Genomic DNA, 19,662 nt, shown 5'->3' with positions numbered 1-19,662 from the left:
CTTCCAGCCTCTACCTTTGAACCAAATTTGGTAAAATTACATAACGTAATAAAAAAATCAAAAGTACCCATTAATTCTAAACATTAGCTGCTACACAGTTTTCAAATGTAAAGATTTTTTTGTAATACAAGTGAACCACAGCTCTCTCACAACACTTGTACTGCCTAAAGCACTGAGAACATACTTAAAACTGATAAAATACAACACTTACAAGCTCCCAAACGTACTCCAGAAATTCTCCCAGCACAATAGTGACTCGTAATTTCTACTACCCATTCCCTTGCACCCCTGTGTCACGATGAAGGAAAATGAAGCAGCCTCTGCACCCAGAGACTTGAAACAGGGAGCCTTCCCTTAGCATAACAAAGCCCAGACTTAGCATCAGAGATAACCAGACATGAGGCTTATTTTCTTTTCACAACAGAAGCTGGATTCAGAATGATATCTACTGTAATGGATGCCGGGGTAGCAAAATATCTTTCTGGCCAGCATAAAAGCTGGAAAGATGCTTATCATATGTAAGATAAAAAAAGTGCAGTGAATGAAAGTGCTTGGCTATACACAAGCTTGAATAAACTTGGGAGTAGTTTTTATAGGAAGAATGTTTTTTATTGCAATTCAAAGCTATATATACCAAAGGAATCTGCAATCTACAGGAAAAGCAGGGGTAAGCAAAAAGTGAATTGCCCAAAGGAAAGGACTGAAAAGACATACTTTTCCTTTGAGTTTTCTATTCCTCTGTATTTCATACGAGATGTAGCAATGTATTTCTTAAGCAGCATAGCAATAGACAAGTTTGTCAAGTCTGACAGACTCTTCTTAATAAACCTTGTTCTGATATGGCTGCCAAGAAAGGGAAAGAATGGGAAAGTTTTTCTCATCTGCCAGTCAAGAAGATGGTAACTAGACTAGACAAACCATTTGTAAGTGATTAGTACGGCTTCTAGACACAAACAGGATTCTCTTTTTAGCATCCCACATAGGAGAATGGAATGGGGAATAATCATTTGAGCTGCAGAATCAACTAGATGACGCAAGCACTAAATTACAGAGGAGCTAATCCAGTGTCCAAAGAAATGAACTGCAGAATACTTTCCTTGGTGTGCAAGAAATTTCACATAAAACCTTGCAATACATCTAGCTTTGCTTTTCATCCCCAAGGATACCATCCTCCATAAAGGAGGCTGCATGTGTTCTACAAATAAATCAGCACCTCTTCTAAGTGTATGTTCAGGTACATAGAAAAAAAGCAAAGTAGTATTCTGGACTTATTTTATAATCCACAAAAGCTATGTGGGTTCAAGATTTAAATTTTAAATTCTTAATTATTTTGCCAAAGAGTAAAGACTCTTAAAAGATTCTTCTCAATTCATATTACCCAGCTATAAATTCAAGGAACTATCTGGCATCCTCTGAAGAGATCCTCACATCTTCAGAGACAAGACACACAGGATGATCCATTGCACAACAAATAATTGTTGTAATCTTCATTTTGGCATTGGCATCAAAACAACTATTAGCCCTCCAGCTTCAAGTAGGGAAGGAAAGACTTTTAATTCTCCTGTTTCAACAGATCTCAGTAGCATGACCTTAAGTTACCCGGTTACATTGCACTGATCGGCCAGTTGAAACAAGGCTTTCCTCCATGTTTAACCTCCTGAAGAAAGTAATTACCGTGGCAAAACAACACAAAATTTCCTCCCTTAACTGAAATCCTTAAATTGTAACACCTTAATTCACCCCTTCTGATGTAAGGGCTCAGCATCTACTACTCTGCCTGTAGCTCATCAAGTTGCAATCACAAAGAAATCAGATGACTTCTTTATAGTTCATGAGAATAGTTGGGGGTATCTTTCTCCTACTTCAACTTGACAAAGGGCTTTCAGGAATTTGACAAGGAATTTCTCAGGAAGATCTCATCTTCTTCTCTACCCTAGGATTTTTAAGTGACTCTCTTCATTTTGATAATAAAAGCTGCCCTTCCTCCTATGGAAATAGAAAGGTAAATTTGAACCTCATTTAGATCTATCTTCTTTATTTCTCACTGTCATTAAAGAAACCAGCATTTCCTCAGGAAGAGAAACTTGTAACCAAGCTTGCAATATTCACATTCTATTTTAAGCAAAAGAACACTGATTTTTTCTCCTTCAAATGACCACGTGTAGTGAAGTGAGGCAATCAGGTGTTGCTAATTACGAGGTGGGAGGCGTGAGCTTGTGTTAAGCCCACCTGTGCCCAATTAGGGCTTATCCCAGCTGCGCATGAGCAGGATTGGGTGGTCAACAAAAGGTGAGCTTTGGGATGCATGCTCAGCTCACTCTCAAACAGCCAGAGGAGGAGGTCAGCTGAGTCTGGAGCAGGAGCACTGAACAAGGCTAGCCAAGTCTGAAGGCAGCAAGATTGGAGCACTGTTTGTGCACCTTGGCAAGAAAACCTGCTTGACTTCAAAGCGCCGTGCCCCAAGAAAGTTTTGTCTGTTACAACCATGCATTTGCCTGTAATCCAACCTTCTGATCGTGCTTCTGCTCCAAACATAACATCAGACACTATCTCAAACTTCCAGAAAGCAAAGCAGCTGGTCTTTTCTCCCTCCTACAAATTTCTCCAATGAACCACAAAATGAAAACATTAAAAAGAAAGGCAAGATGGAAATTTAAAATATTTTCCTTAATGTTTCTCCCAAGAATAAGAGAGAGAAAAGCCTAGGACTAAGACATTTCAAGACTAAAATTAGAGTGATATGCATAGTAGAAAAATCAAGCCTTAATAATCTTTGGATATGAATGGAATAAGAAGACCTTAAACAAATAAGGTAATGGCAGACCTGTCACTTGCACATCAGAAAATGACAGTGGCACTCTGCCAGCTGTAACAAAATTAACATTCATGAAACTGTGATGCACTGAATATGGAGCAGGAGCACAGACCAGATGGCTCCAGAGAACTCAGGAAGGAACTAACAATCTAGAGAAGAGTATTCAGAAGAAAGCAATAACTGTGGTATATGTTACAGAAAACCTCAGCACCTAGGATTACTGGGATTTGGAGTGAGAAAAATACTAACTAAAAAATGAACAATTGCACCTGGAGAGATACAGACAGCCTCAGCAGAAGAAGATGTACTCACAGCATACAAATATCCGATATTTTTCATAAAACATATTCTTCATAATATTTTTCTTGAATGCTTTTTGGAAGGCCCCAGGCATATGAGTACAGAACACAAAACATTATTATGATCAGATTTCTCTTCTGCTTCCCAAATTGTACAGCACTAAATCAATTGTATAGATTATAAAAAATTAATATCCTTAGGTTACAGGAATTTAAACTGGGCATCTAAAAGGAAATCTATCACCCTAAAAAAATGCACAATGAGAATTTGCAAGTCAAAGATAAATTATTAACTTCAATTTTTGTTAATTTACATATTACACACAGGAAGCACGAAAGCCAAGAGGAATACCAAAATTGTATTAGTGTTGCGTGCAAACAGCTGGGTACAGACTGAAGTCAACTACAGAGATATTAGAGAAAATGTCTAAAAACATGACAGTGCTGTCAACAGTCAATACATCTACGGTACCACAGTGAAGTTTACAAGCTTTGGTTTAGATAGTAACATACAATGTTTCTTCATGTTAGAAAGGGAAAACAGAAATTAAAATCCAGTACAAACCAATGAAACATGTAAAATCCACTCTATCAATGTTATCTATGCTTGGTGCCATTTAACAGGACCATGCACTTACATAACGCATATTTAAAAAGAAGCGATTTGAACACTGTCCATGGGATTAAATCCACTCATTTGCTAGGTAAGCAAAGGATGCCAATGTCTGACAGGGGTCTGGAGAACAGGTTTTATGAGGAGAGGCTGAGGGAAGTGGGGCTGTTCATCTTGGGAAGAGAAGGCTGAAGGGAGCCCTGATAGTTCTCTACAGCTACCTGAAAGGAAGTTGTAGTGAGGTGGATGATGGCCTCTTCTCCCTAGTGACTAGTGACAGAACAAGAGGAAATGGCTTCAAGTTGTGCCAGGGGAGGTTTAGAATAGGTATTAGGAAAAATTTCTTCATGAAGAGTGGTGAAGCATTGGAACAGGCTGCCTAGAGAGGTGGTGGTCGCTGTCCCCAGGGGTTTTCAAAAAATGAGTAGATGTGGTGCGCCAGGAGATGGTTTAGTGATTACAGGTGTTGGACTTAATCTTGAAGGTCTTTTCCAACCTTGAAATTCTATGACTCTATTACTGTGAAATGGTGGTGGATAAGCAGCAGAGTTACAAAATGGAACTTTAAAGGCAGTACTAGTGGCAACAACGTCTTGCTTCATTCCTACTTCTGGAAAGTGGGACTGTTCAGTTTAAGTCTAAAAGCATTCTGTCTCAGCTTTGGATTTCCCTGTTCTTATGTATGCATTCTTAAAAGTCATTAAATGCAGCTATTTCTGATGTACTTCAGAAGGAAAGGGAAACTCCATGATTCAGTACTGTTCACAGTCATGGCTAGCTATCCCCTCATGAACACAGTCTTCAGACTGGAAGTCTATGTTACAAATACACTATTTCCTTTACTAAACCTTACAAATTTGAAAACTCAAAACAAAACTAAAAAGAACCAGAAAATACAAGTGGACTAGTTTTCCGCAAAAAGCTCAAAAGCCATATATGAATAAAAGTTCTTACACTGCATATGTTGTGCCATAACCCAGTTGTGGAGCAGCCTGTAGTTTTCCACGGATCCCTTTACCATTTCTACCAACAAGTCATAAGCAGCAGCCCTTGAAGAATGTGACTTGCATTTTGGCTGTTGTCTATCTTTCAAACTTGGCAGCAAGAAGAGAAGATTGAAGATGTCTCTCAGAAACTCCTGTAAAACAGTTCCACCAGCACATGTAGCAGCTTGAACACATTCTTAAAAGACAACATCACATATTAACAATCTTCCAGAAAATTCTGTAGACTTGCTACACCTCTTCCATTTACAGAACCTTCTGACGTATTCAAGTTCTCTATTACGAATTTCAGTAATTTTATACTACATAAAAAGTGCATTGGAACAATATTATACCCTAAAAAGAAACATGACCACTGAAAAGAACGACAAATTATGCTTGATTCATGATTGATAACTTAATCTGACAAACCCCACACATGTATTTTTACTAATGTTAAGATTAGTTCCTCTTAGTGACAGCATAACCTTAATCAGGCCACTCATTTGAGTTTTATGAATCACTAATTAACCGAAATACACACCAAATCATATACTTTGTGTACTGTAAGTGTACTTTGTACTGTTCCATGATTGGAATATTAACTGCACTATAAAAGGCACTAAGTCTAGCCCTCGGATGATAAATACATATTACGCACTGTTGTTTATTTTCACTGTCCCAGACTAATACAATGAAAACCAAAACAGATCTGTTTATGTTGCCATTTTAATTCCATAAAATTGAACCAAAAAGAAAATATTAAAAGAATAACAACAACAAAATGTGTAGAGGTCTGCAAGAACAGATTTTTGTATTTCTCCACAACTACAGCACCTTTAAAGAAGTGCAGAATGATGAAGAGGCTTTCCTTCACCTCTCAACTATGAAGTGAGCATAAGAGGCCATATGAGAGCATAAGGGAGCAGAGTTTATACAGCAGCATTTTCAACAAATTTCCTTAAAGAACCAGCAATTTATATTCATACTTCATGCCTAGGGTTGATGACAAGATCCACAGCCTACAATTCTTCGCTTCTGTAAAGTGTCCGCATTCCTAACAAACTGTATTTAATCATTAAATTGTATTAAGTTTAGATTAAATTTAGTATGTCACTTTAGATCTCTACATAATCAGAAAGTATATTTTCTATCTCTGCAGAATTTTGATTGCTTTTTTCCCCCTAATTATGACTTCTTGAATTTCTTTTAGGGACAGAATTCTTATCCCATTTGTAAAGCACAGGCTACCAACTCAGTCATTAGACTTCATTCTACATTGTAATAAAAATAATTGGTCTTCCTCAATTGCCCCAGTCATGTACATTCAGTTAAGAAGTGTATTAATATTGAAAGGCAGGTTCTGCTATAAAATCTAACTAAATTCTAAATATTCTGAAAAAAGGCCTGCAGAGTGCACAGCAAAATGGCCATAAAAAGCCTTGTTCTTGCCAAAAGTCTTGTAACTAGTGTAGTTAGACTAAGATATTCCAGACATCTCTACACTTTGGAAAATGAAAAGGCATAAAATGAAAAAAAAAGACCTGTAGTTAGTCTTTACGTGATTCCTTTGCATTCCTAACTACACATCAGCTGAAGATATTAGAACTCATCAGCTGGATCTGCTAAGTGGAGTTTTAGACTGTTCTTTCAGCGGCAGTCTGGAGCTGGGCTGCAGCTTTTTTTCAACTACGTGTTTTAACCCAGCAGCCACTTTAAGGTGCCCCAGACTAGAAAAGCAGGAGCTTCACAGATCTGGATCTGTCGTTTTCTGATTAACAGTCTCAGTTGTGTATTTGTGCTGCTATTCTGACATGTTGAAACAGGGAAGGCAAAGAACTCTCTATATATTTTATATGTAGAAATAAATATATATATATATAAATATAAATTATCATATATTTTATATATATTTGTTTATATAATATTTATTATATATTTTATATATATTTTGCTCAGACATTAAATGCAACCCCCCCATCTTATTAAAAATGTATCTCCCCTGTCCCAGAACATGGTTGAAAAGAAGCTATTGTTAATAACTTTTAAACCAGTTAGTGCTAATCAATATACTAAAAACATTTAACAATAACAAATGAAAATAAATAAATTTTCTGGTATGTAAGAGCTCTATCCTGAAATTAAATATTGTTAGAAAGGGAAGACGCTGTATGTGCTCCTTCTTAATGAAGGACCTATGTATGTACTTTTATCCATCACCCTTAGGCCAGAAATGTGATACATTCTTGTACACTGAACCCTGCAATCAAAACAGTGGGAAAAAAGTGAAATGAAGGAAGTACAGCAAGAAGAGATAACACTATTTTGATCTCTTTGCAGTCTCTTGATGTTCTTTTCTTACCTGTCCTTCACGAGAAAATTTAAAGGGTGGTTTGTGCTTAATAACACTTGTTGCAAGACGAAGTAGTCCTGTAAGTCCATCATCTTCTATGTTACCATCTTGATGGTCAAGGATTTCTCTGCTATATACACATGACAGAAAAAAAATGTTAAAAATCAGTACAAATAGCACTGAATATAATTCAACTTACAAGTGAAATTGGTGTTAGTAAACCTTACCTCCGAATGCAGTCAGCAAGATGTCTCGCTAGTGCATCTAAATCAAGCAGTGTGGTCTGATTAAAAATGAAGAAAATGGAGTATAAAATATAATAGGAGTATAAATATAATTAGGTATTTCATGAATTACAATTTATAAGCAGTATTGTCTGAAACTAAGGTTGGGCTTTGGGATGAATTTTTGTTACTGCACACAGGAAAACAGGAACAATTAAAACTAATTTTTTAAAGATACTTGAGACATTTTTTAAAATCAATGCTGTACAATGTTAACTTCAAATGAAGTAACATTTCTTCTTTAAATTCCATATCCTACAAATATACTCTATCTACTGCACTGAAAAAAAATGGAATAGTACTGTTTTAAAAAAGAACTGTTTGCTACTTCTCACGAGAACACAGTTTGTTGTCAGAAGGTTGAGAAATCCCATTAGCATTTCTTCCTTGAGCAACATGCACAAGTAGGCAGAACAGTAGCCTACCTAAAAGACTTAATTAATAAAACAAATGAAAGGAAACTGAGCAGAGCAATGAAAGGCAGGGGAGCAAAATTTTCACCTCTACTGGGAGCACCCAGAGTTAGGAGAGGATAAGACTTCACCCTTTTTGAGAATCTAGGATTTAGGCTCTATCTTCCTTCCCTTCCCACACTCCTGTCACAACACCAGAGAGATTTATGTAGGAGCACCAGCCAGGGCCCACAGTTGCAGAGTTTGCCCAAAAGATTACTATAACTCTTCAGAGATTTTTAAAAGTTGTGAATAAATTTTCCAACCTGTGCTGTGACTATTATTTTTTTTGCTTTCACTTTTAGCCAAATACTTGATTATGTCCCACTTAGACCACATTGAAATCATCAACAGTGACTATCACAGAGAATGTCTGTATTCTGTATTTACAGTGTCTATAGAGTATTCACAGTCTCTGTTACCTTCATCTAAGTCCACCCTCCTTGTATATTATACCTCCTTCTCTTTCTTGAATCTACAGGTTCAATGTCTGTTTCCTATGGCCAAGAGCTACTAAATACACATCTGAGAGTCGGAAAGCTGGGAGATGGTGAAGATCCAAGAGCTGTTCACAGCAGTTCACCATGCCTTAACTAAAAATGTCTTACACTGAACTAGGCTGAATACCCAAATTTTAAAAGCAAACAGTCATATGAATGCAAAGCAAAGCCTACCTGACTTGCATCTTTGACATGTATGTTATCAATCAGTTTGCAAAGCAGCCAAAAATATTCCTTACAACCTGGTCGCAGCACTGTTTCTTCTTCATAATCCTCTATCTGTGAAAAGAAATTGCTTTTGTTCTCAAATATATCAGACAAAATAACCCTGTGTTTTAAAAAAGCAGTAAATCCAGTAAATGTTACAAGGATATTACTTTCTATAAGCCCCTATTAAGATAAGCCAAGTACAAGAACAATATATTTTACAATGCTGACAGTGCATTTTCTGTGAAATATTTGTTGATATTCCTGAAAGCTTGTCTGGATGATCTGCCAGATACTTAAAAAACAGTAATTAAAATAGTACTGACTCCACTCTAACCATTACAAATTGCAAAGGTTTCAGTCTTAAAATAGACAAAACTTTGATTGAATTAGTAATGAGATAGTGCAACTTTAATTTTAGAATCTTCTGAAAATTAGTCAAATAATGCAAATTCTTCCATACATTGCTTAAATTATTTTTTTTTAATAACAAGAGAGTTTAAAATGAAAGCAAATTTAAACTGCATGAACCACTCTCACCTGAAAACAAACGCCACACAGGGTCACAAGAGTAACTGCTTTACAGACCCAAAACCCAGGTTCATACAGCTGCCATACAAGTGCTCACCTTCAGATCTACCTACACCAGATGAAGTCAGCACTGCCTCCCCTGAGATGCACTGCTAGGTCTACAGTCCTTAACTGACTTTAGCAAAATCAGTCCTTTTAGTTCAAACCACTTCTATTAACTTACACAATAACATTACTCTATTAACTTACAGTGAGAACTCCTGAAGAAGCTTTAACAGCATCCACAGAATCTGATCTAGTAGAGCTGTGAGGGCAATAACACCCCAGCAGAAAACCAGCAGCAACTGACTGGGGAACAGTAACATTCCATCACAATAACAGAGGGTATTTACACATAAGGGTATGTACACATAAAACAACTTACTGTTATTTATTTATAGAGCTACCTATATTTTAAAGGGAAACTGAGGTGTATATTGAAAACACAACTGCCCTAGCAGTGTGTTATGTGGAAAACTTCCAGAACAGGAGCACCACCCAAATGCTATTCTGCGTTTCTCCAAGCACAGCCAAGCTCTAAATCACTGTAGTGTCACAGCCCTAACTACTTTTGTGAGGCTTCTGGAAGCATCTAAACCAAAAGTCTTAGTATTTCAGTGCATCAGAAACAGTATGTCAGACATAATAATAATAATGTGCTGCCATTTTTCTTTTTATATTAAAAAAGTAAGTCTAAATAGATCTTTTTAAAATTCTTACCCGGATTGGTTTCAGAGCTTGAGCATCTGGGAGAAATTTTAATAATGTTGATGCAGCCAGCAGCAGAAAGGACCGATTAATTGAATCTCCCCCATCCAGACCAGAGAGAGATAACTTGTATAAACCATTGCAAGACTCATGGCGAACGGCAGTCTTTATGAAAAATAAAATAATTAAATGATTGCACACATTATTTGGATTATTTTTTCCTTTTGTTGACTTTTCTTATATATGTACGTATCAAGTTCCTGTCAGAACATCTATCAGGTGATCAAGGCACAATATGGCTTTCTAAAAACACGGATTACAAATAACATATGTTTAAATTACTTACAGAAAAATGCAAAAGGTATCGTTCTAATGAAAGAGCTGTTGTCTGTATCCCTTGTTATGTGTTAGGTATTTCTACAACTAAGACTACAGACAGTTACTAAAATATAAAATATCCCATCTGCGAAAGTAAGGAAATCTATGTGATGCTGGAACCTACACTTACTTATTCCTAACTATATGGTTAATGTGTTTAATTTCATTAGAAGAGTAATTTTCTTCTTCCTTTAATTCTAATGAAAAATATCCAAATACTATCTCTAATCCAGCTTTATAACTCTGCACTTTTCCTGTTCCACAGTTTTTAAATGGAATCAGCATGTAAGCTTTTTCTGTGCTTGAGTAATAAAGCAACAGATAATAATTATCATATTATGTCCATACTTCACTTTTAGACAACCACTAGTGAACACAAAAATTTTCTACTATGCATATATTTATGTAATTATCAAGTTTTTCTTATGCCACAAACTCTCATTTGCCTAATTTCATTATAAAAAGTATAGCTGAAAAAAAAATGGGGAGGCATATTTAGCTAAATCCCCATTAGAGGGCATCACCTAGAAATTTCAACAAATTACAATGAAAAAATTACCTTCAAACAGAAGCCAAGAAAAAAGATGAGCGTTGGTATTTTAACTACAAATTATTACTTCTGAAACAGGATTGCAAGTAATTTAGTCAGATCCTGCCTACTTTTAGCAGGAAATTACATGTTTTGAATTTAATGGTAGCTTGAAACCAAACTTAATCTTGTTCTGTACTATGCACTAATTAGTAGTGCAATAATCTCTCATTTAACATACCTCTGGAATAAGAAGGGTAAGTTTCTTTAGCCAGTCTTGCAAATGATCACTGTCTGCCAGACTGGATTTCACCAAGGAACAGCAGTGAGCCCAACTCACCAAGAGCCACATTGAATAATGAGTGACTGAAAGAAAATGAGACAAGAATAAATCACACCATAACTAGCAGAAGAGTCTTTTTAAGTTGAAGAGTTGCATAGTTCTACAACATTTAACATTTATTTCGGTCATTCTAACATACAAGACTAAATCCTTACTTGCATAAAAATAACTACTTAAATTCAGAATTTTACCAATGTGTTTGTTAAATACTAACCATTGTACTACTGATGACAATTAATTATACTAAGTATTACCAATCTGGAGCACAATCCTCTCCTGCATCTCTTACTTAAGCTGTGAGCTGGTACTTAGCAAATGGGTTGCATCATGTTTTAAAAAGAACATTTCCCTGGACTAACCAGTAAATCTGTTAATTTCTTCTTAACAGCTAAAAGTAAAACTTTAGTATGTGATCCGTAACACTTACTAAAAATTCAGGTCATAAACATTAATATCCACAGGTTTGAAAAAAGTGGAGTGGAAAAACTGAAGGCAACGTGTAAGGAGGAGATAACTATGCATGTGTAAACTGTACTTTTGACAATTACTTTGATACAGATTTAATCTGACACAGGTCACTTAGATCTTTTTAAAGAAACCTCCATAAGAGGGATAGAGGGAGGAGATCCAAGAAATTCTGGGCCCTGAGTTATTTCTGTAAACCAGAATAAAGGTGGCTATTATTGTTGGTGCTCTTTGGAAGGTAAAAACACAGCTGGTTTTCCCACCAAAATGAGATCTTCTGGAGATGAAGTCTGCTACAGTACAAAATTAAAATTCATATAAAACAATTTCCACAGAAGGAAAGTCTGTTTTCCCACCTGGATTACAACAGCCCTAAGACTACCAAGGAACACAATATTACAACATACTAATGGTGGAATAACACAAACACGTGATTTGTTATATTCAATATGTTTTCATTACTGTAAATTTATAACATGGATTCTCTGCAGCACTAACCTTCATGTCTTGATCTGTGATCAGACTGAGCTTTCAAAACCCTGAATAGGAAGAAGATAAAGCCATTTGTACTTTAGCACAGAATGTAACAGATTATCACTTAGAAATATACAAGTACACACAACCAACAACACAGTTATTTTAACTACCCACCAAGAATACTAAATTTTTAATCCTAGAGGGACCAATTTCAAAATTAACAACACTAATAAAACTATTAAAATTTTCAGGTCATCCCCTTAAAATTTTACTGACTTGAAGACAAAAAGTCAAGAAAAAACACCCAGAACCCCTTCCTTTTGTCCAAAAAAAGAGAAGATTTAATATGGGACTAAGAACCGACCCATACAGAAGAAAACTAGTCTTCTTCATAGAGAACCACACTTTGAACAAACATTTGCAAACTTTGGACAAAATTTAAATGTTTGTGGTTATTTTACTTACATTTTTATATATTGCAATAGAAGATGATGAAACTAAAAACTCACAGTACACATTTAAAAATTATCCTGCAACTCAACCAGAAGTTAGGCACACTTGCAGATCTTGCTGGAAATAGTCTGAATATCCTGAACAATCTTTGAAAAATTTAAAGCACGCTAATCCTTACTTAGAATCAAGTAATTCTACAACACCAAATGCAGCAAAAACCTGATCTCCCTACCATCGGTCTGACTCTGCCAGGATGCAGTCTTACACGTAATTGCACTTCTCAGGACAAAAGGCAAAAAGGACAAAACACTGTTAGGCTGTTTCTGAAAGTAAACCTTTGCCTTCAATACATGTACACTCACTAAAACAACAAGGGTAATTTCAGCTGTAACAAGCTAATGTTACTAGGGTGGGAAAAGTAAGTCAAAACTAGTAGATGACTAAGCAGCTTAGAAGTGAATTTATTTTAATTTCTCCTTTGCACTGCCTTGAAACTGAGGATGCTAATTGCTACAGACAGAACAAAGAAATAATTTTGACAAGATAATTTGTAAGAGCACAACATATCCATCTTGTTTCTCCACGTCTTACATCCTGGCCATTGAGAGTTCTTGCCACTCTCCTCTCACTCGTCCTTTAGGGGTAGGAGGTTAGGAGAACTACCAGAAGAGGTAACTTAAGAAAAGCAAGTCTAATGTCTATAGACTTAATTTTCTGATAGGGGTGTTAATGGGGACTACAACTGAAAGAGCTAATTATTTTACTAAAAACAGTGATGAAATTGTGCAGACTTGATTAACTTTATTACAAAAATAAAAAGATATTGTACCTAGGTGCCAAGTTGTCATATGTATAAGCAACTGACATAAGTCGCTGAATCAAACTGGTTCCCTGGACAAGTACAAGAAACACCTTTAAAAATTGAAGTCAAAAGAAAAAAAAAAAAGAAAGAAAGAAAAAAAAACAACAGTTAATATAACAACAAGCTTTTTGATCTGTTTTTAAATTATATACACTGTGTGAATCTAAAACAAACCCACCTGTGTAGGGGGAGCAAAAGACAAATCATAGCAGCTCCATAGTTAAAACTTCTATTGTTTTTTTTTTATTAAAGTAGATCTGGGCTTCACTGACTATGTCTAGGTGCTAAGATTTCATTCTATTTCTCTAAGAAAGACAATTTCACTGAACAGAAAAATCAAGCCTCTATTCAATACTTTTTCAATATTTTTTTTTAAAAAAAGCATTGACTATTCACTTTCTTTAAAAAATGTTAGGCTTGAAGAGACAGGGTTGATGATGAGGCTGGATGTGTAAATTTCATCTATTTCTTGCAATCAACGCATTTTATTGACTATACAATCACTTTAATTGTTAAACTTTAGAAAACTTGACAGGCTACACAGAACTTTTCAAATCAAATACTGAACAAAGTCTTTAAAAATATTTAGAGAGCAAGTCCACCACAATAAAATATTCATCAGTTGGCAATTAAAATTTTCAAACCAGTTACAGAAACTGGTAGCAGCATTTACATGCAGCCACTGTTAAAAAAATCTAATGAATTTGATAATTTCCCTTTATCACAGCAGCTTTGACAATTTAGGGATGCATTTTGTCAAAAATAATACTTTTAGAATAGTTAAGGTCTTTCCATGTATAACAACGACAAATGGGAAGTTTGGCTCCAGCTCACAGTTCAGATATACATATTTTGGCAACAACAGCTGATCCTGTGCCCAAGAGCAAATGATTTGCAGTGAACATATATCTGATGCCAAAATACTGCTGATTAAGTGTCAGGCTTGGTGTGCATTAGGAAATCAGCATGCAAGAATGTGACAGGAAGGTTCAAAGTTTTGGGTAAGTTTACCATATACACACTCAGCTATCCTTTCCTCAGTTAGAATGGATGGAAGGACAGACAGGAAGGTGGATATCCTATCCTAACTTGGTTATTTGAGTATTTACTAAAGAAATCTAAAATAGATTTAGTGAGGGTGGGCACAGCCCATATGACATGTTACTATTAAAAAAAAAAAAAAGCATCAGATGATTTCTGTGCACACCAATCACCTAAAAGCTTTTGGTTCCAATTTTTAAAATTGTCATTTTAAAGCAATTAAAATACATTTAAAGAGGAGAATATTTAGGATACAGATTAACAATAATGGCTTTTTCACTATATTATTTTATTATCAAAACAAAGGCTTCACACAACAAAGGAATAATTTTTCTAAAGTTCATAAAATGGACAAACTGTTTATCTCTTACCTCTGTTAAACGAGGTATATGAAGGCCCTTGACATGGTCACTTGCAGTCTTCCTTGATTTGCCTGGCCATGTTCTTTTTCTGTGACTTTCAGCCACACCAGACCAGGCAAAGACATCATGATAAGCTAAATCCAGATCTGAAGGGTCAACTGCAAACTGGCAGATCAGCTTCAGCAAACAAGCCAGACAGTCTAGCTGCCACTGTGAACAAGAAGAAAATGAAATTTTGCTTTTTCAGGGATTCAATTTACAAAGAATTCCATGCTTGTTATGGAATTTGAAATTAAAAGCTTAAGTAATTTTGTTTATATACTGGACAGAGAGAATGACTATGTTTCTAATATTGATATTAATTTTAAATACATCAAAATCACTTAAAAATACATGACTTCTAAAAAACCCCTAAACCTTTCTCCTTGTTAGCATTTCAGTAACCATCATCATTTTTATATACGTACATGTACATGATTGTTCATTTACTTCTTATTATGTACATATGACTCAGAGCTTCAGATATATAATATTTTTAAAATGAAATGCCATAGAACTGAATATAAGATAAAATTAACTCTAATTTAAAAAGTTAACTCTGGTGGTTTCCACTACAAAATTAATTTTTTTCACTTACTACAAAGACAGTACTTACAGCAAAGGCTGAAAGTAACAGAAGTCTTTACAAATGAGAGGTATGTCATTCTGGAGGGAAAGGGTGAAAAAACACCTACCACAGTCCATGATTCCTGTTCTTTAGGCTCTAAGATTCCAGAGTTGAAAATTTCTAGTAACTGTTGGAGCCCCCCAGCAGCAACAAACTGTAAGTATAGTATGGAACCAATGTGAGAAAAAGCAAACAGTAATATATCACTAATGTTAGATATTAAATGTAAGTTGCATAAATAAATTTTTTTTAAAATCCGATAAAACTACACAGGTGGATATTTTATGAAAAACAAACGAAAGAGTAGTATAGAACTTTGAAAAATTTACAGGCCTGATAACAGAAAATTTTAAATTGTATACCTAAACCTGAGATTAAAAAACCCTAAAATAGATAACATTTTAATGCACCTTCATTTTCTATCTTTTTAAAAAAAAATTGTATTAGGTATGACAGATGACTGTAGGAAAATCAAACCTTGCAGCTCCATGTGTTTTTACTATTTTCTATTTGATCTTCACTTGAATCATCTGAGTCCGGGTAAAGATCGCTATAACTTCCCTAGAGAAAAGAACAATTCACTGTAACAAACTGAAGAATTAAAATACTATAAAATAACTCATCAATATATACATTGATTCAGAAAGAAAAACTTAATTCTGTACAAGAATCTTTATTACCGTAGATTCACGTCTTATTCTCCTGTTGGGCTTTCCCAAAGCTTCAATAATTTCAAGGGCGTACAAAAGTTTATGGGCACTTTTTATTCGCAGAAGATCCTTCCAGCTAAAGCCATCATTACCCTTAAAAAACAAAAAATAAAGAAAACAGTTAACACAGTTATATGTAATGCAGGTCTATCTAAAACAAAATACAAGGAAAGGATTTTTGAAGTGACATGGACAAATTATTTCTTTTTTTTTAAATTTCATTTATTATTTGGACTTATTCTAAGTGTATTTCTATTAACAATTAACAATTTGAGTAATGTGAATTCATCAGTGAAATCTGAGTAGACATTATTATAAGCTAAGGTACAGACACATTTAGAGTTGAAGAAGCCAAATGTTATACTCTAAGTTATATCTTTCATCAAAATGTTCATGCATGTGTCCATAAAGCACCGTAATAACTAGAAACTGTTAATACGTAATTTCAGTAACTTTAAGAGGCAAAATTTTCATCTATAGGGTAAGAAAACAACTTTGTAAGTACCAAAAGGTGTTCTGAAATTATAGAAAATAGAACAAAAGGATGACTATCACAACACTCACAGTTTTAAAGCAAGGCTGCAGATGAAGAAACTAAGATTGTGGATTGTGACAGTCAGTACTTACTATCCATTTAATTTGTTATAAACATTTTTGAAAAAGAAATCATAAAAACAAACTTTGGGAACTAACATGTCCATTGGTTTAATTTTGTAATAATTACTAGGTTTATTTGGTTTACTTGTGTCTCAGAATACTTTACATACATAACATTTACCATTTCTATTTGAGGAAAAAAATCAACTAAAGCAGTAGACAATAAAACATCCATGTCAGTAAACATGTAAAATGGGGATTCTTTGTTTACCTGCTCATCTGAAATATTCTGGAATGCCTGCAACATATTAGGGCACGTTGGCAGAAGCATTAACAATTCCCAAACACGTCTGGATAAGTTTTCTGCATGAAGATGGAGTTCTTCACATCTTGCACTCTGGCAAACCATAAAACAACCATTCTTACTGTGAAATTATTTGTGAAATTAACCTTCCTAGGATTTCAAAGTCCAAAAATGTACTTATTCCTAATTAAGGAGAATTTATCTACTGTAAATCCATAAATAGAACATGACATCTGAAGTCTCGCTGATCCTTCAAGAAACTAAGTTCCATTATCCTTACAGCATATCACATATTTTGTAATCTTTGAGTGTAAATAAAGTTAAAAGTAGACTACTGACTTGAACACACTAGTAGTAGCTTAATTTCCTACAAGATAATGATGGCATATAAGACACAAAACTTGAGTTCTTGCAATAAAACCTTTCTCCAAGCCAATTTCCAATATGTCACCAAATCTATTTAAATAATCAATATTGTCTCTCAATAATTGTTTCATAACTTCTACTATATTTAGACCACTAAAAACACAAAGCAATGTTGTAAAAAAAATTGGAAAAATAATGGTAATGATTCTACCGTGTGTACAATATGAATATACAGACAACAAACCTTATCTAGCAACTATAAAGAGGACACAAGAAATGTTAGATCCAATTAAATATGACTCAAATATAATTATTCTAATAAAATTAATTTAAATTACCTCACTGTCCTCCATAGTCACTTCTCCAGAAGGAGGCTTAAAAGAGGCAAGCATCTCTAACAAATCAAAAAGGGTGGTAAGATGAGGTTCTTGCAGGAGTAATAGCATTGGAATGTTGTCCTTCTGAGGAGGAGGTAGGCAGGATGCTGGAAGCTGAACACCTTCACCTTTACGCTCTCTCCTTGGTGCACCCAGGGATACAAACACCATCTAGAAACATAGAGATACATCAGGGAGAAGAGAGACAATATAAAAAACCCTCATGTTTAAGCCACGGAATGTTTTCAACAAGAATTAAGGACTTAAAGATATATCAGTATCTTTGTTGTAACATCTTTCCTAAGCAGCATTTTGAGCAACTGTCATAATTAAAGCCTGGTTGGTGCAGTTGCATATACTGTTTGCTGCTGTTACAGTGATAGTTTTGTTTCCTTGTTCCTTATCCCTTATTTTGCCATTCAGGCTGGAAAGACTCTAGTACTAGTCTGACTTCTCAGTACAGCAATGAAATGCCACAAAAGCTAATCCAGAGGGAAAAGGAAATCAGTCAGTTCAAAGGACTAGAAGAATGCTAAATGAGGGGGTAGCAACACAAATAGCAGTGTAATTGAAAAAGCAGACATTTGTTATACTGGTATAACCACGTTGCAGGAAGTCATTCTCAGATGAACTGTGCCTGCTGACTCGTTACCATCTTCTTAGATTGATCACACTCAGCCCGTTCCAAGTGAACGCTACCACTCCTAGGAGCTCTGCAAACATTTATCTGACTGCAAATTCTATAAAATTTGATTATTGATTCTGTAATATGCTGATAAAAATATTTTAATAACTCGCTTTGCTTTTAAATTAACCCAGTTCATTTAGCAAAAAGAACTAATGAACAATCAAAGATATCCAAGTGATCATCTGATCTGGAACTGCAAGAGTCAAGACAGACTGATTTTTACAATTGTTATCAGACAGCAAGGGCACATGTAAGCATATTAGCCAGCAACAGCCTTTCTAAAACAATGTCAGCAGATCCCCAAAGGTGTACTGTGTGAGTTCAGTTTTTCCTTTATACAGAAAGGATGTATGTGATGATGTGTTGGCAAGTTTCATTACAGTCCCACCTCCCTGAAACAATCCCGGTGTCATTCACACTTATGCAAATAATTCAGGATTTTTGTACCATTGACTTCAGCAAAGTTATGAGCAGACCACTCTAACATGGACTAGGATTTGAAATAAAAAATTACAGATGAATATTAAAAAATAGCTGAGATTCAACCTCCAAATGGAGAAAGCTAGCCACTGCTACCATGGAATTAGCACTCATTCAACAATTCTGACAAAATGTGGATATTGAATGCTTTTTTCACTGGTCCCTTGTTTTCATTGATGAATAAAAAAAAAAAAAATTGATTTATTTTATTCCTTGAGCTTTCACATTTGCTAACATAACTACAATTAGGCTTTTAAAAATATTCATTAAAGCCTGACAGCAACAAGGACTGACAGCATTAGTCTGAGCTTACAGAAGGCGCATACTGGATAGCACGAAACAACTTGTTTCAGAGAACTGTAGAATGTTCCTACAAAAAGTGCTTCTTAAATCACCACTACATAAACCACAAGACAAATGCAACATATTAACCAATATTTTCTAGTGACTGCTATCTATATGCTGGTAATACCTGCATATCCTTAAAACCCAATTCATGAAGTGTTTTTTCATCATAATCAGTTGTCAGTTCATGCCCAGATGAAATCATTCTCACAGGTCCCATAAGGCCACCTAGGAAAAAAACTTATTTCAGTAAATTTCTGGAAAGTTTCATTTTCTAATGAAAGTGCTAAGACTTATTTTCAATAGAACACCCTTCAGTAGCAACGACAATGAGGCAAAAATTTAATGCAATTTCCTTGAGAAATGTGCTTATTAGGTTAAACTAAATTTACGTGCATGCATTCCAAAATACCTTCTTCATTAACAATTCACCC

At 35.0% G+C, this 19,662-nt stretch overlaps 1 protein-coding gene across 9 annotated transcripts in view; it reads right to left on the bottom strand.

Annotated features, from left to right (window-relative positions):
- The window catches only part of USP34 (ubiquitin specific peptidase 34), a 127,192-nt gene that overhangs the window by 36,418 nt on the left and 71,112 nt on the right, over positions 1-19,662 (bottom strand). For 8 of the 9 annotated variants that reach the window (XM_071740316.1, XM_071740319.1, XM_071740317.1 and 5 more), the window contains exons 28-42: positions 19,356-19,456; positions 17,677-17,886; positions 16,940-17,065; positions 16,042-16,164; positions 15,839-15,922; positions 15,429-15,515; positions 14,704-14,904; positions 13,259-13,341; positions 11,998-12,038; positions 10,933-11,057; positions 9,797-9,949; positions 8,474-8,578; positions 7,291-7,346; positions 7,073-7,193; positions 4,682-4,865 (exon numbers count right to left, since the gene is read on the bottom strand). In XM_071740316.1, the coding sequence (XP_071596417.1) occupies positions 4,682-4,865; positions 7,073-7,193; positions 7,291-7,346; positions 8,474-8,578; positions 9,797-9,949; positions 10,933-11,057; positions 11,998-12,038; positions 13,259-13,341; positions 14,704-14,904; positions 15,429-15,515; positions 15,839-15,922; positions 16,042-16,164; positions 16,940-17,065; positions 17,677-17,886; positions 19,356-19,456 (1,800 nt within the window). The remainder of the gene's footprint in view (positions 1-4,681; positions 4,866-7,072; positions 7,194-7,290; positions 7,347-8,473; positions 8,579-9,796; positions 9,950-10,932; positions 11,058-11,997; positions 12,039-13,258; positions 13,342-14,703; positions 14,905-15,428; positions 15,516-15,838; positions 15,923-16,041; positions 16,165-16,939; positions 17,066-17,676; positions 17,887-19,355; positions 19,457-19,662) is intronic. The other variant, XM_071740318.1, reaches the window with a different exon arrangement.

Source organism: Heliangelus exortis, chromosome 3 (genome assembly GCF_036169615.1).
Source record: "Heliangelus exortis chromosome 3, bHelExo1.hap1, whole genome shotgun sequence".
Lineage (NCBI taxonomy): Eukaryota > Metazoa > Chordata > Aves > Apodiformes > Trochilidae > Heliangelus > Heliangelus exortis.
Note: the sequence above shows the minus strand (reverse complement) of the source record. Positions and strands in the feature narration are given on the sequence as shown.